Raw genomic sequence first — 14,493 nt, forward strand, 5'->3', positions numbered from 1 at the left:
GTGGTGTGTTACACGCTGTACACCTATTTGCTGCAGGAATCTGCTAACAAGACTAGCTACGATGGTTATTGTGTTCTCGCAACATCATCGAGAACACAATATCATTTTCCTATAAGAAACCGAGTCTTTCTGAGTGAGCAGTATGAAATAAGCAGAAATAAATTATTGAAATTGAAAAGGCATTAATGCTGTATTGATACAAATGTTTTGAACACAGAGTCGAAAGCTAATTTGCCATCAATGCTAATAGGATTTAAATGAACACTCTATTGATGTACAATAGAGAAGAAGTCACACTACTGGCATTAGCCTTCAGGTTCCCATAAAATCATATAGATTTTATTCTCATGAGTTTAGCTCCCGAGGCTCTTATTCTTGCAGTCGGGAAGATTTTAGTAATAAGACCCTAGCCAAGGATGGAAAATGACTTTGTTTTGAATTGAAGTATTTGTTTAGATGGTGTTAAGTTATTGAACATGTCGCTTGATTTGATTCACCCTCTGAGGAAATTGCAGTATATCATTGTGTTTTTATCTTGCATTGATTCATTCGGTTTTATTTATTTATGTAGACTCATTGCTTGCAGGAGTTTTGATTCTCTCTGTTGACTTGCTTGAAGTCTATTCCCACATATTCTTGCAAGGGTTGCCAGGTCTTGAGTTAGAAAAACAGGAGAAAACTGAGAACATAACCCCCACAAAATCCTAAAACTCAAAATCATGAGTATGGTATATCATAATGACTCAGTTCCATTGTACGCGCAAGATCTTCGGTCCTCATTTGCATGGGTTTCCTCTGGGTTCTCTGTTGTCTTGTACAAAACACAGTGGTAATTATATTGGCTACACCAAATTACACTTAGCTGTGAATACATGTCTGGGTTGTGCTCTCTGATGGACTGATGTCCCTGATCTAGTGTATTCCCTCCACATGCACCATGTGTGCTTAAGAATTATTTATCATCCTGATGACCTTGGGTTTGAGAAAGGCACCAGATAAATAATACATTATTATTATCCCATCCATTTTTTGTACCGCTTATCCTCTACAGGGTCATGTGGAACCTGGAGTCTATCCCACGGACCTCGGGGAACAAGGTGTGTGAGTGGGTGTGTGTTAGGGCACAATCTCACACAAACGCACGCACACAAACACACACAGCTGGACAATGTAGAGTTAATACAAGCCTAAAATGATGGTTTGTTGACTGAGGGAGAAAACCAGAGTACCCAGAGGAAACTACAGAAGCCAGGGAGAATATGCAAACCTTGTTCAACCTTCTAGGTGCAAGACAAATATGCTAACCATAAGCCACCTTGACCCTATTATTATTATTATTATTATTATTATTATTATTATTATTATTATTATTATTATTATTATTATTTAGGAAAACAATGACATTGGCAACCTAACTTCCTATTCCATTCTCCCTTGTGCTCTGTCCTTTTTCACAAATACCTTGAGACTGGTATACACCTTTTCTCTCTTCCTTTGCAGAGCCTGCTGTGAAAAGATTGTATGTAAGAGACCTGTGTGTGTGTTTGTGTGTGTGTGTGTGTGAGAGAGAGAGAGAGAGAGAGAGAGAGAGAGAGAGAGAGAGACAGAGGGAGAGAGAGGGAGAGAGAGTTTTTGAAACGAGCCTGATTAGGGCAGTGATGGATAGGGGAGCAGGAAGTGTATCAGCAGGGTTCTGGAGCCTGACTACTCAGCTTAGCACTAGCCAACCATTGGCCTGACACACACACACACACACACACACACACACACAGAGAGACACCCCTTTATACTTCCATTTCTTTTCACTCCCCCCACTGATTGATGCGCTCTCATTCTTTAAGGCAACCTCTCTCTCTCTCTTTCTCTTTCTTTCACTCTCTCTCTTTTTTTTTCCCTGGAGGACCATATGCTTCTCCCTGGTCTATATCTATTCCTCTCCATGGGAGACCGAGTCACTGAGACTGGCGTAAATAGTCTAGAGCATTCATCACAGCCCAAATTATTCCCTCGGAAATTTACACTGTGTCGGTCAGTAGGATTCAGAAATAATTAAAGTTATCATATTGTTTTAATCATATTTTTTTTTTTCAGTCCCAGACCCTCAGACCATCTCCTGATAGAGCCATGCTATAGCAGATGGTGTGTGTTAATACAGTATGATGCAGATAATAAAGCTGATTTTAACTTTTATTTAAAAGCTTGAAGGGTTGTGATGTATTCCTTTAAAAGATGTTTTAATATCTCTGTTTCCCATTTAAACTCCCTTATAAACTTCTAGTACCTCTGGTTTTCATTTTTTTTTTTTCATTTTTTTTTTTTGTAAGTTATATTTTATATTGATTTGTTCAATGTGCTGTAGATTACAGAATCCACTTACACCGTGAACATCTTTCTCTTTAATGGAAATTCCATTCAACCCTGCAATAACCGAAATTTTCCCTTGTATTTTCTTGTCGTATTTTCACAAGAAAATCTCATATCTCAAAATATCTGCCTTTTTAAATTTTATCAAAACTTTCTTTATTGTTTTAACACCCCTGTATCTACAATCAATTTCAATCAAGAAAATATGAAGTCTGTGATTTTTTTTTTCAATGGCAAGTAATAGGTTTAACACCTCTGACACTTCGCACCTCACCTAGCTTAGGAATTTTATATTTGCTTTATATTTCTTTTCTAACTGAGCAGAAAAGCATCTCTGAACACACAACACACATCTTTACTGTACAGCGTATGAATTTTAGAAGAGTAGTATTGTCTGAAATGGAAAACTAACACTTTATTTATTAATCAGAAGTATAAGCCATTTCCCAGTCGAATTCAAATGACATTAAGCGAATGTAATGCAAAGCTTCTGCATTTAGCAGAATAGGCTGAAGATTATCTGAAGCACTTGACTTGTATCTGCATGATCTTATTGATTGATTGCATTGTGTTTCTGCCACATGACTGGTTGATTGGATATTCATTTGAAGGATGAGGTGCATCGGTGCTGCAAATAAAGTGGCTGTGAATGTGTATGTATGTATGTATGTATGTATGTAAGTTAAAGAGTTCCAACAATTGGATATTTAATTTATCGTATAGCGCTTTTAATAATTGACATTTTCTCAGGGCAACTTTATAGAAGCATAGAAACCGAATAAACATTGTAAAGTTTGAAATGAAATGACTATTTATTTCTAATATCTATTCCTAATGAGCTGAGATGATACGAGGAAGCAACCTCAAGAGGAACCAGACTCAAAATATTGCTAAAATATGCTTAAAAAGACCTCTGGGGGGAAATTTTTAAAAGTGGTGTTGATTTGGCAATCATGTCATTTCTCATGCCATGGATCCAGCATGTTAGATGTGAGACTGAGTCGACTTCTTGGACGTCATGCCAGAGCTCAGGGTCAGGATCAGTTACTTGCTGTGAGACGAAATAGGAGAGAAAATGAGAATGTTTTTGAAGTGCATTTACAACCAGATACGAAGAAAAACAAATACTGCCATAAATGAATTATTTTCTACTGCAATGCATCATCTCTTTCTCTCTCTAAAACACACATACACACATACAATAATGAGTTGAATTTAAAAGTGAAACATGAATCAGCCCAATCTGAGCCACTGTCTGGATAAAATCTATACGTAGCTCAATAGTTCTCTCAGAGAGAGAGTTCCACCAAGCGCACGTCCTTGCTAAGCTCATAACGCATACACACACGGCAGAGTTGCAGGTACAGATGCAGTAAACAGACTTTAAGCCACTGTAATTGCTTTGCTAATCCTCTAGCTGCAGCCACTGCTTTCAACTGAGTCTGTATTGTGCACAGCTGCTCTCTCTCTCTCTCTCTCTCTCTCTCTCACACACACACACACACACACACACACACACACACACACATACTCACACAATCTAAAAAACACAGTTGCACAAACACACATACAAAGTTCATTATAATTGTTATAATTATAAATTAATTATACAGCAACAATTTGTGCAGCTTTGTACAACAGAATATTGGATTTGATACAAAGTCTGTCAAAACAGGTCAGCTTTATTGTGAGGAATTTAAACCGAGTGATTTTCGATCAGCAGACGTGCCATTCTTTCATTGCGTGAGACGAAAAAAAATGACAAATTCATACTATTTTTTTAAGCTCTGTTATTCTGAGAGTACCAAGAAAGTTAGCTAAATAATTGCTATCCTCAGTTATTCCTTTATTAAATTATCTCCACCACTCACTATAGTCCGGATTCCTCGTTTGCGTATCTTTATTTTTCTCTCTTCTCTGGTTTACAGACAGGTGAGTTTTCTTGATTTAAAATTTAAATTTAAAAGAAACATATCATGTCTTACTGGACAGTGAAATAGAGCCCCCTTTGGGAAAGTTCTTGGTATGGCATTGAACATCATCATTCGGATGTTTACAGTGAGAACTGCCCTTTGTATTTTGACATTTTTATTGAAGACTTGAGCCTTGCTTACCTTGTAGTTATTGTGTTGGTTGTGATAAGGTACAGTCGTAAAGCGATTAAACAAAATGAACCCCAATTAAAACTGACGGTGGGTATAATCCTGCATACTTTTTAATATAGGAGTATGTCGTTTACCGTCAAGAGCTTACATAGGTGGCGTGTAGACCTATGTGATATTATGTGAAAGTGATATTAAAGGTTGTGAGACTGGATTCGTGTTCGTTTCATTTTTCCTATTCATTGATGCTCGATAATTAGACAAGCAACATGTCTGAGCTGGGAATTTCACATCTGAAATCACCACCATTAGCACAGTTTGACTTTGAGGCCAATCAATGATTTGGGGATTGCTGAATATTTGATGGGATAAAACACTATGAAATTGTATATACTCTGCAATTTCCCCGTTGCAGCCGAGAGCCAAATTGCCTCGGTGCATTGCCCTGCGATGGACGCCTTGTAGCAGCAGATAGAGCGTAATCTTCCTCGGGCCAATTTTCCCCCAGTTATCCAGGGATGAGCTGAGCTGAGCAGAACGGAAAGAGACCCACAACCCTAACTGCACACAAACACAGAACACACATAAACACACGTACATTCAGACACGGGTACAGAGTAATATGCATACACGCTTTGATACTGATCAGTATTATTCTGGGTCTCTGGGGGCTCTTTACACAATCGTAAACCAAAGATACAAGAGCGTGAGCAAAGCCTGGGGATTTGGTGACAGAGAGTAGGACAAAGAGAGACAGATAGGAGGTGTGGGAGTGTTAGTCTGAACAATGCTGGTGTCAGATGGTTATTGTGAGGGCAGTGAGGTAAGCAATTTTCATTATAAGCCAATCGAGGCAAACCACACTGACAGCGACTCACTTGGCAAGTAGCATTGTGAGTTTATTGTGTGTTAAATCCTTCTGCGTTGGCATCCGGTTAATACTCCATCATAACCATGTCAATGTTAAAGAGATTAGTCTTGCTCTTCTTCTTTTTTCCCTGCTTTCTCAAATATGCAGAGTGTTCACACTGTCATAGAAAATCACACACACACACATATACACACATCTCTGCATCACGCACAAGCATACACACCCTCACACATACACACATAAAATGAAGCTACTGAATCATTCGGGCCAGACATTTAGTCATTTATTGAATCACCCTCAGACGGCAGTGTTAGACGGCTAATCGGATGCCGAGCAGCTGCCGAGTCTGATTACGGTCTGATTGTGGTGCTGATATCTGTGGCCTATAGAGCGCTGACCTCTTTATAATAACTTCCTGCACACATCCAATCCCACACTATCCTTGATGATGGTATTAAGATGGTGTGTGTGAACCAAGAGTATAGAATATGGATGTTGGGGTGCAGCTATAAATAGTATTAATCTTGGATTGGATGAATGCAGTTCACTCGATCGTCGCGGACGGATGGAGTGGGTGGAGGGAATTCGATTAGCTTGAGAAATGAAAAAAGAAATAAATAAGAAGTGAATATCAGTGACCAGAAAACAAAAACAGGCATTTGAGACAACAGGACAGCTGAAGATTGGAAAAAAGACTATGAAATATACATTATTTTTCCTAAGTATTGCAAGCAGGAGTGGCCCTGAGATGCTGTTCTGCTCACCACGACTGTAAAGAGTGTTGAGATGTTGTAGCTTTCTAGATATCTCCTTTAATTTCTTGCATCAACATTCTGTTTAACCTCTGGATACTACTGTGCCTGAAATCGCACATGATTTGCAGACTGGAAAACATTTACATTTAGCAGACACCTTATCCAGAGCGACTTACATTTTATCTCATTTTTATACATCTGAGCAGTTGAGGGTTAAGGGTCTTGCTCAAGGGCCCAGCCGTGGCAGCGGGAATCAAAATAACAACCTTCCGATTGGTAATCCAACACCTTAACCACTATCTATGTGGACTATCACATCCCAAACCGCATGCGCTTTGGTCAACGAGGTCATCACTGCAGTTAAACCATCCAGACATCAAAAAAATATGTTCCTTCATTTGCTTAATAACATTTTCTTTATGCTTGATTTAAGTCAAGATTTGATTCCTCAGTTACACAGATATGCAGTATACAACTTCAAATGAAAGCCTGGTCTACTCTTTGGAAGATAATAGAATATAATAAATATAATAAGAAGAAAAATAAGAATACATTTCTTATTAAATAGTAAAAATACTAGATGTGAAGTGACGCGACATACGGCTAAGTGCATATGGTGACCCATACTCAGAATTCGTTCTCTGCATGTAACCCATCCAAAGTGCACACACACAGCAGTGAACACACACACACTGTGAACACACACCCGGAGCAGTGGGCAGCCATTTATGCGGCACCCAGGGAGCAGGTGGGGGTTCGGTGCCTTGCTCAAGGGTACCTCAGATGGGGCGGCCCGAGACTCGAACCCACAACCTTAGGGTTAGGAGTCAAACTCTCTAACCATTAGGCCACGACTTCCCCAAACCACGACTTCCCCAATGTTAAGTACAGAGTACTTAGATGTTAAGATGTATAGATGTTAAGTACAGAGTGTCATTTACTAGCATGTTATTTGAATCATTTTTACTGGAACTGTTTTAAAAGCATTTTGTTTTCTACACCTAAAATGCAAGACTTATTGATGGTAAATGACAATTGACTGCTGTCTGTCATGATCCCTCATTGCAGGAACGTGTTGCAATTAGCAATTTATTTATGCAAGTGATTTTTGCTTAGGATATTTCCTACCCTGTTCCCGAAAATAAAATCCTGGATACAGTGCACAACTCTTACACTGGATGTACATTAAAAGAGCACTTTCTTTGGATGCATGATGTATGAGGATTTCTCTGGATGTACATGATTTATTTATTTATTTATTTATTTTAATTACCTATAAACGAAACCAGGCTGAACATCACAGGCTGCAAAAGACACAGAGTGTTGCTTTAATGGTGGGTGCTAATACTTTAATCTTTAGGCAAAATGCAGTACATCACCCAAAATCCATAAATTGTCAGATGCATGAACAAAATAGCTGATTTGCATTCGGTGACACCTACAGTACAGAACTCCATTAAAGGCAACACTTACATAGCAGAAATGACTGTGTCAGAGGCACAGTAGGAAGTTATTTTGACTCACATCTATGCCAGTAACACTATGTATTATTTAACAGCATAACAACCCACTGAAAAGCAAAAAAATCTACAGAAGAGGAGAATTAGATGTGAATCATGTCAGTTGAAAAAAAATGAAAATGGTTTGGCATGAAAACAGAGTGGAAAACAAAATCTATCGACTTTTCCCAGGAAATCAGAGACACTAAGCACATCATGCACAGAAACATTATTATAATTTTTTTTTTCCCAAGAAAAGTGTCTGCATTTCTAAGGCAAAATGTGCTAGTGGTTCTTCCTTGATGACAGAAACTTTTTTTTTTTTCTTTTTTTTTTTTTTGGAAAAGCAGGAAGTGTCATAGTTAGGCCAGATGATGGCACGCCGGGGAGTATATGGCACGTTGCAGACTTATCGGTCACTTAGTGCTGGCTCTAATAAAGTGTTTGCACAGCATTAGATGCTGAGGAAAGAGGAACTGACTCATCACAGCCTTTCCAGTGCCATGCTTAATTAGATGGCTAGTTTTATTTGACTTCATATATGGATAGAAATAAGCTTAATTATTTTTTCTTATTACTTTAATTACTTTAATATGCATATCACCGTGAATTACAGCATCCGTAATCTATATCACATGCTCAGTGCATGCTTGGACCGTGTCGCATGACCACGAGCATATGAATCACTTTGTTGTCTAAATGTCATGGGTACTTAAGTCACTTATTGTATATCCCTCCTTGTCATTCTTTAGTCATCACCACTCAAGTCATTTAAGTCTTATAGTTTTTGTATTTAATTCATCTCACTGTAAATGTACGGAATAAACAAAATTGAGACATTGTTGGCTTTCAGTGTGTGATGTTTTGGGCATCTCAGAGAGCAGAAAAGGCATTGACATCACAGTATACTATGTAGATCTAGACATTTCTGTGAATAAAATGTTCTATGAATATGTTGCTCCTAGTAGAAAAGGAAAGAGTAAAAACAAAAGTACTTATGAAAAACTACAAACCCTTAAAGACTACTTTCATAAGAGCTGTTACCCACCGCTATAGAGTGGGACGTGACAAAGAAATTTAATGCTGAACATTGGCACAACAAAACGGGTACAAATTTCATTTTTGTTAAACATGACAGCATCATCTGAGTATACAAGTATGTGTGTGTGTGTATATATATATATATATATATATATATATATATATATATATATATATATATATATATATATATATATATGTCAAAGATTTTTTTTAAATTACTATTTAAATTTAGAAATTTTTTCATACATTTTTTATTAGCTAAACCTCAAATGATGAACTGGTAACTTTTTATATGAACTTGGTCAATAAAAGTGTTATAAACATGAACTGTTATAGACAGTTCTATAAGTGGTAACAGTGTTTGCACCTATAGATCTTGTTATCTGTTAACTGGGAGAAACGTGTCCATTTCAGTAGAACGATTCTGTGTGTTCCACAATTTACAAGAAAGGTGCTATCGTTTATTCCCATTGTCCCGATCATTGTTTTCTTTAGTGCTTTACTGTCAAACCAGTACAAAGGCTGAGTCAAATATCTATTTAAATGCATCCACGGTGCACATTCTTTTGCTTCTCTCTTCTTTCCTCAGCTCCACATAGCTCCCTCCCTACCTCTTTCATTTTATCGGTTAGCTAAATGCACTAAGATGTCTCCACTGTGCTTCCATCTCATCAGAATGCTGTCTCACCACAGTAGCTGCCGCTCGTCTCAAGTGTTTGGACACTGAACCAGCCAGAGTGTGAATTACGCTCAGCTTATAGCCTGCAGAGGGTCTGACAGCTACTTTGTTCTCTGTGCATGACCTATAAAACTTACAAAAACATACCCAGAGCCATCATCGGCTCATAAGGGGAATTTTCAGGTTCGGGATCAGGAGTGGTTTTTGAGGAAATTACACAGTGAACTGGGAGCAATTTGTTTCCGGGGTGTGTTTTTAGTTTGTAGTGGTAGATGCTCAGTAGGGGTTTTCAATGTTTATTTATGAATTTTGTCAGTTGTCCAGATCACACTCGTAGTCATAGAGGTAAGCAAAGGTAACCCGAGCATTGAAGATGTTTTATAGTGATCAGCATAAAAACCAAACACACATTTAATGACACAGAAGATCGACGTCTGGTTTTCATGTTGGTTTAACCTTGTTATCAATAACAAGAACTCTTCATAGTTAAAACCCAGGGCTCAAATCTACAGCTTTTATTTGTTGAAAAGTCTGTCACACTGTTGTATTTTTGATCATTTGAAAAATGGAGGGGTTCAAACAAAAGCTGTCATGTCCAAAGACACGTCTAGAACACATTTCAATCACACTGTGGTTTAATCCATTGTAAAACTGCGCAGACAATGCAGATATATTTTCTTATATTTCATGCATACAAAGCAGTAAGATGAGGTATGAAGTCTAACCCTGCCCGTGTAACCTTAAACCTTTTAACTTAATTTCTTTATGCAAATTGCTGAAAGAATTGTAAAGTGTGGGAGAAAATGTCATGTAGACAGATATTGTATATATTGTGGCTCCAGTCAGCAGTGTTGCTTGGACACAGATTTCTCTCAGAGTCTGCTTTTGTCTGTGATCGTTGAAGAAGATCGAATGTGTTTGAATTCGCATTAAACTCAGACTCCGTGAATTATTCTTCTGAAGAGCTTTCTCTGAAGCACTAAAAGCCAATCCAGCTTCATGAATTGCCACTATTATGCATGTAGAGCTACTCTACTGCATACATTAGAGCCATTCAAATGGTCCAACTTCGTAGTTTTCTATATCTGCAGCGTATCTCAGCTTTTGACCCTCAGCGTGTATACTCAGTATTCAAAACGACTATGAAAAGTATGTTTAAACTAAGGTGCCATTATTCTACTGATATATGGTTTGTAATTATATTATCAGTCGCATACAGACAGCCTCTGAAGTTGTACATCACTCCAGGCTTTTGATACAATATCACACTATTAAGGGTTTAATTCCCGAAATCAAGAGGTAAAAGAGGCAAAAGAGGTAAAAGCGCTTTCTTCGGCTTATCACATCCAAAACTTAATTGAGTTCAGGGAACATAATCCCTTTTTAATATGTAATCTTCAGACGTTTTAAGCATGATAAATCGTCCCCGTCTTTTTTTTTTTTCTTTTTCTTTTTTCTTCTTCTCGCCAGGCTTTAATGCTGTAAGTCATCACAATCGCACTGGATTGCTCATTCCAGAACATTTTTCTTCTTCCTACTTGTTTCTTTAGGTGTCCCTTCTAGCCCCCGGAACGTCATGTCTGTTGTAAACGAGACGTCGGTAATCCTGGAATGGCATTCGCCTAGGGAGACCGGAGGCCGTCAAGACGTCGTGTACAACATCGTGTGTAAGAAGTGCACTGCAGAGCGGCGCGCATGCTCACACTGCGATGACAGCGTGGAGTTCACACCGAGACAGCTGGGCCTCACTGATACTCGGGTGTTCATCAGCAACCTGTGGGCACACACACTGTACACGTTCGAGATCCAGGCAGTCAACGGGGTGACCAACAAAAGCCCGTATCCGGCGCAGCACGTCTCTGTTGACATCACCACCAATCAGGCTGGTAAGTGCACACAATCGTATCATTTGTAACCAGTAATCATAGGAACAAATTTTCATTTTTTTTCATGTATTATAATTAGGTTTTACGTTCATCTGGCATAAAACATGACACAGGATGCTGTTATAGCGTACAGTAAAATATCAACACCAGCGTACAATAGGTGACTGTTTTCTAGCATTTCTGCCACAGCTGCTGTTGTAGAAAATAAACCTTCTGACCATACAGATATACGGAATGGAATTTAGAATAAATCAAACAGTTTATAGATAGAAAAATCAATAAAATTTTCTAAGGATTAAATATTAAGACATGCTCCACAACGATTGAGTTCTGGTTCAAGTCCTCTTTAAACTTTAATGTATAATATTTTATATATATATCCAGAGATAGAGAGAGAGAGAGAGAGAGAGAGAGAGAGAGAGAGAGAGATAGAAATAAATTTTTATTACTTTTTTAAAATACTTAAACACTTAATTCTGGAGGGTCACGGTGGCTTAGTGGTTAGCATGTTCACCTCACACCTCCAGGGTTGGGGGTTCGATTCCCGCCGCCGCCTTGTGTGTGTGGAGTTTGCATGTTCTCCCCGTGCCTCGGGGGTTTCCTCCAGGTACTCCGGTCCTCCCCCGGTCCAAAGACATGCATGGTAGGTTGATTGGCATCTCGGGAAAAATGTCCATAGTGTGTGATTGCGTGAGTGAATGAGAGTGTGTGTGTCCTGTGATGGGTTGGCACTCCATCCAGGGTGTATCCTGCCTTGATGCCCGATGACGCCTGAGATAGGCACAGGCTCCCTGTGACCCGAGGTAGTTCGGATAAGCGGTAGAAATGAGTGAGTGAGTGACTCAATTCTGTAAGTGTCCCAAACTTTCTGAAAGTTTTCAGGTGTTTTTATGCATTCACCTACTTTATCATGATCAGTGTCGTAATGGAGCTGGAACCTATCATAGTAAAACTGGGGCACCAGGCGGGAATATGTCATGAATGGGAGTGCGATGTATATATTTCATTCAATTCAGGGTTTTATCTACTGTGAGGTGGAACAGTAATTCTTAAACTTAGATTCTTTCCATTATGTGATTATATGAGAGCATCTAGTGTTAATGCAATTTCAAATAAGGGTTTGCATTAACACTAGATGATTGCTCTTTGATTTTAATTAAATTTTCACCCATTTCCACACACACACACACACACAGACCACCTGTAATTTGTTGAGATTGCATAGTTTGCTCAATAATAATAATGATGACAAGCCACAAAAATAATATTGTGTGGTGAATTTAGAGGTTTTTGAAAGCATCACCAAAGCACCTGTCGGATTATTTTCTTTTTTTAAGTGTGATCCGGTTGCATCAGGAGTGCACACTCTTTCAGTATTTCAGAAATACTCCCATTGTATATTTTCTATTCAGGTCATTTGTCCCAGATGACTTGCTTTCGTGACAGTGTGTGTCTATGAAGGAATCTATTGCAGATGCATCTCACAAGCGTTACAACAGACGACTGGTCATGAATGGTCGAGTGCGGTTCGCTGTCTGATTGCGTGTCACTTTTGTGCAAATAAAGTTTCAACAGTTCAAAAGTCTGGCTTTTGTAATAAGTGTCTTAAAAATAATGCACATACATTTATCACAATGTGACAGTCTCAGCAGTGAGATGTCATTCCTCCACCATTCTCTCCGTCTCCCAAGCTTAAATATGCAGCTCTAAATATTCAGGAACATACTCCCTGCTCTTGTCTCCTGTCCTCCCGTCTTCAGTCCTCCAGTCTTCTGTCTTCTCGACTCCTACCGTCCTTTCTCTGAATGTCACTGATTGTAGGCTCACATCCAGAAACTTCACTCCTTTAATCTGGGATAAAAGAGCTGCAGGGTATATATATATATATATATATATATATATTTAACTTTCCCTCGAGGGTAAATGACAAACTTCAAAATAAGGTCAGACATACTTTCAAAAAAAAATGTGTCTTGGAGATGAAACCGAAGTTCGTGGACGATTTGCTGTGCACATTTCCTCATATCTTTGTAAACAAGAAAGGTTCGGTCCTAAACCGTGAAGTCATGGTTTGTTTATGATGTGTGGTTCAGCTAGCACTTTGTAGTTCCTTCTTTTATTTACACTTCTAAAATGCTGATTTGATCCACTTTGCAGAAAAGTACTTTTGGTTGTACGTTCATCGAAGCACACCGACTTTCCATCCTTCACACGATTTATGTTGGAGCAGTATGTTTTAACGCTGTGATGAATTATGGCTCAGGAATACACAAAAGAGCAGATATCACTTCATCAGACTTCATCAGACTCTGCTCACACGAATGTTTGGGCCTATGCTTATATCAGGATTCATGTCAAGGTAAACGGAGAATGCTCTGATCGGGCTAATGTAAAATAACACCAAAGTATGCTTCATTTCGTTCATATTAGACAAGCGGTGCATCACAAATCACATACTTATGCACTGTTCATGGGCATTTTGTAGTATAAATAGTGCATATAGTGCGTCAGACTAAGTTCCAACAAGAAATTCACAAGTACCAATATGATACACTTATGCAACTAAAAAAAAATCATAAAAAATAAACAAAGAGTGGAATTTTGGAAACTTTATGCACTCAACACTCACAGCTTTTATTACTGTATGTAGCTGCTGTTTCTGACACTGGATCAGAAAAAGTTTTCAAAATGGCTGACAACAATCCATTGGACAAGACATCTTACAAACATCTTATAAATTAGCTCATAGTAATGCAGAGTATTCTGCTAAATCTAGATGTGTCTCATTAGACCAAAACCTCATTTGCGGCACCTTCTATAAGTTGAATATCAATGTTCTGCCACAAGCATAGACTGTATAGCAACATTCAGTATGAAACTTTTATTTAAATCAGAAATGTATGAGATGCAGTCCACCAGTATATTTTAACCTAGCTAACCCCTATATATGTTAGGTTGTTTTGAGCACCGCCCACTTCATGCATAAAATCTGTCTCAAGAAACTCTTGCTGTTCTCCTCAGACCTGCGATTCACATGATCACGCAGTACGAAAACACAATATTAGTAATAAGTAGAGATGAGCCGGATACTCGGCTTAAACGAGTGGTAGTCTAGTCACAGGGCCCCTCCCCTACAGTGATAGGCTAGTCACAGCGCCCCTCCCCTACAGTGATAGGCTAGTCACAGCGCCCCTCCCCTACACACATACAGATGTATTGTGTTGCTGTGTCTCGCTCTGCTCATTCACAGTCACACAGAGAACAGCTCTCTGTCTCTCCCTCAGTCGGGTTCG

At 38.7% G+C, this 14,493-nt stretch overlaps 1 protein-coding gene across 2 annotated transcripts in view; it reads left to right on the forward strand.

Moving 5' to 3' along the window:
• LOC132846650 (ephrin type-B receptor 1-B) overlaps nt 1–14,493 on the forward strand; it is a 331,052-nt gene that overhangs the window by 208,104 nt on the left and 108,455 nt on the right. For both annotated transcript variants that reach the window (XM_060871347.1, XM_060871355.1), the window contains one exon: nt 10,865–11,200. In XM_060871347.1, coding sequence (XP_060727330.1) covers nt 10,865–11,200 — 336 coding nt within the window. The remainder of the gene's footprint in view (nt 1–10,864; nt 11,201–14,493) is intronic.

This window comes from Tachysurus vachellii, chromosome 1 (assembly GCF_030014155.1).
Source record: "Tachysurus vachellii isolate PV-2020 chromosome 1, HZAU_Pvac_v1, whole genome shotgun sequence".
Taxonomy (NCBI): Eukaryota; Metazoa; Chordata; class Actinopteri; order Siluriformes; family Bagridae; genus Tachysurus; species Tachysurus vachellii.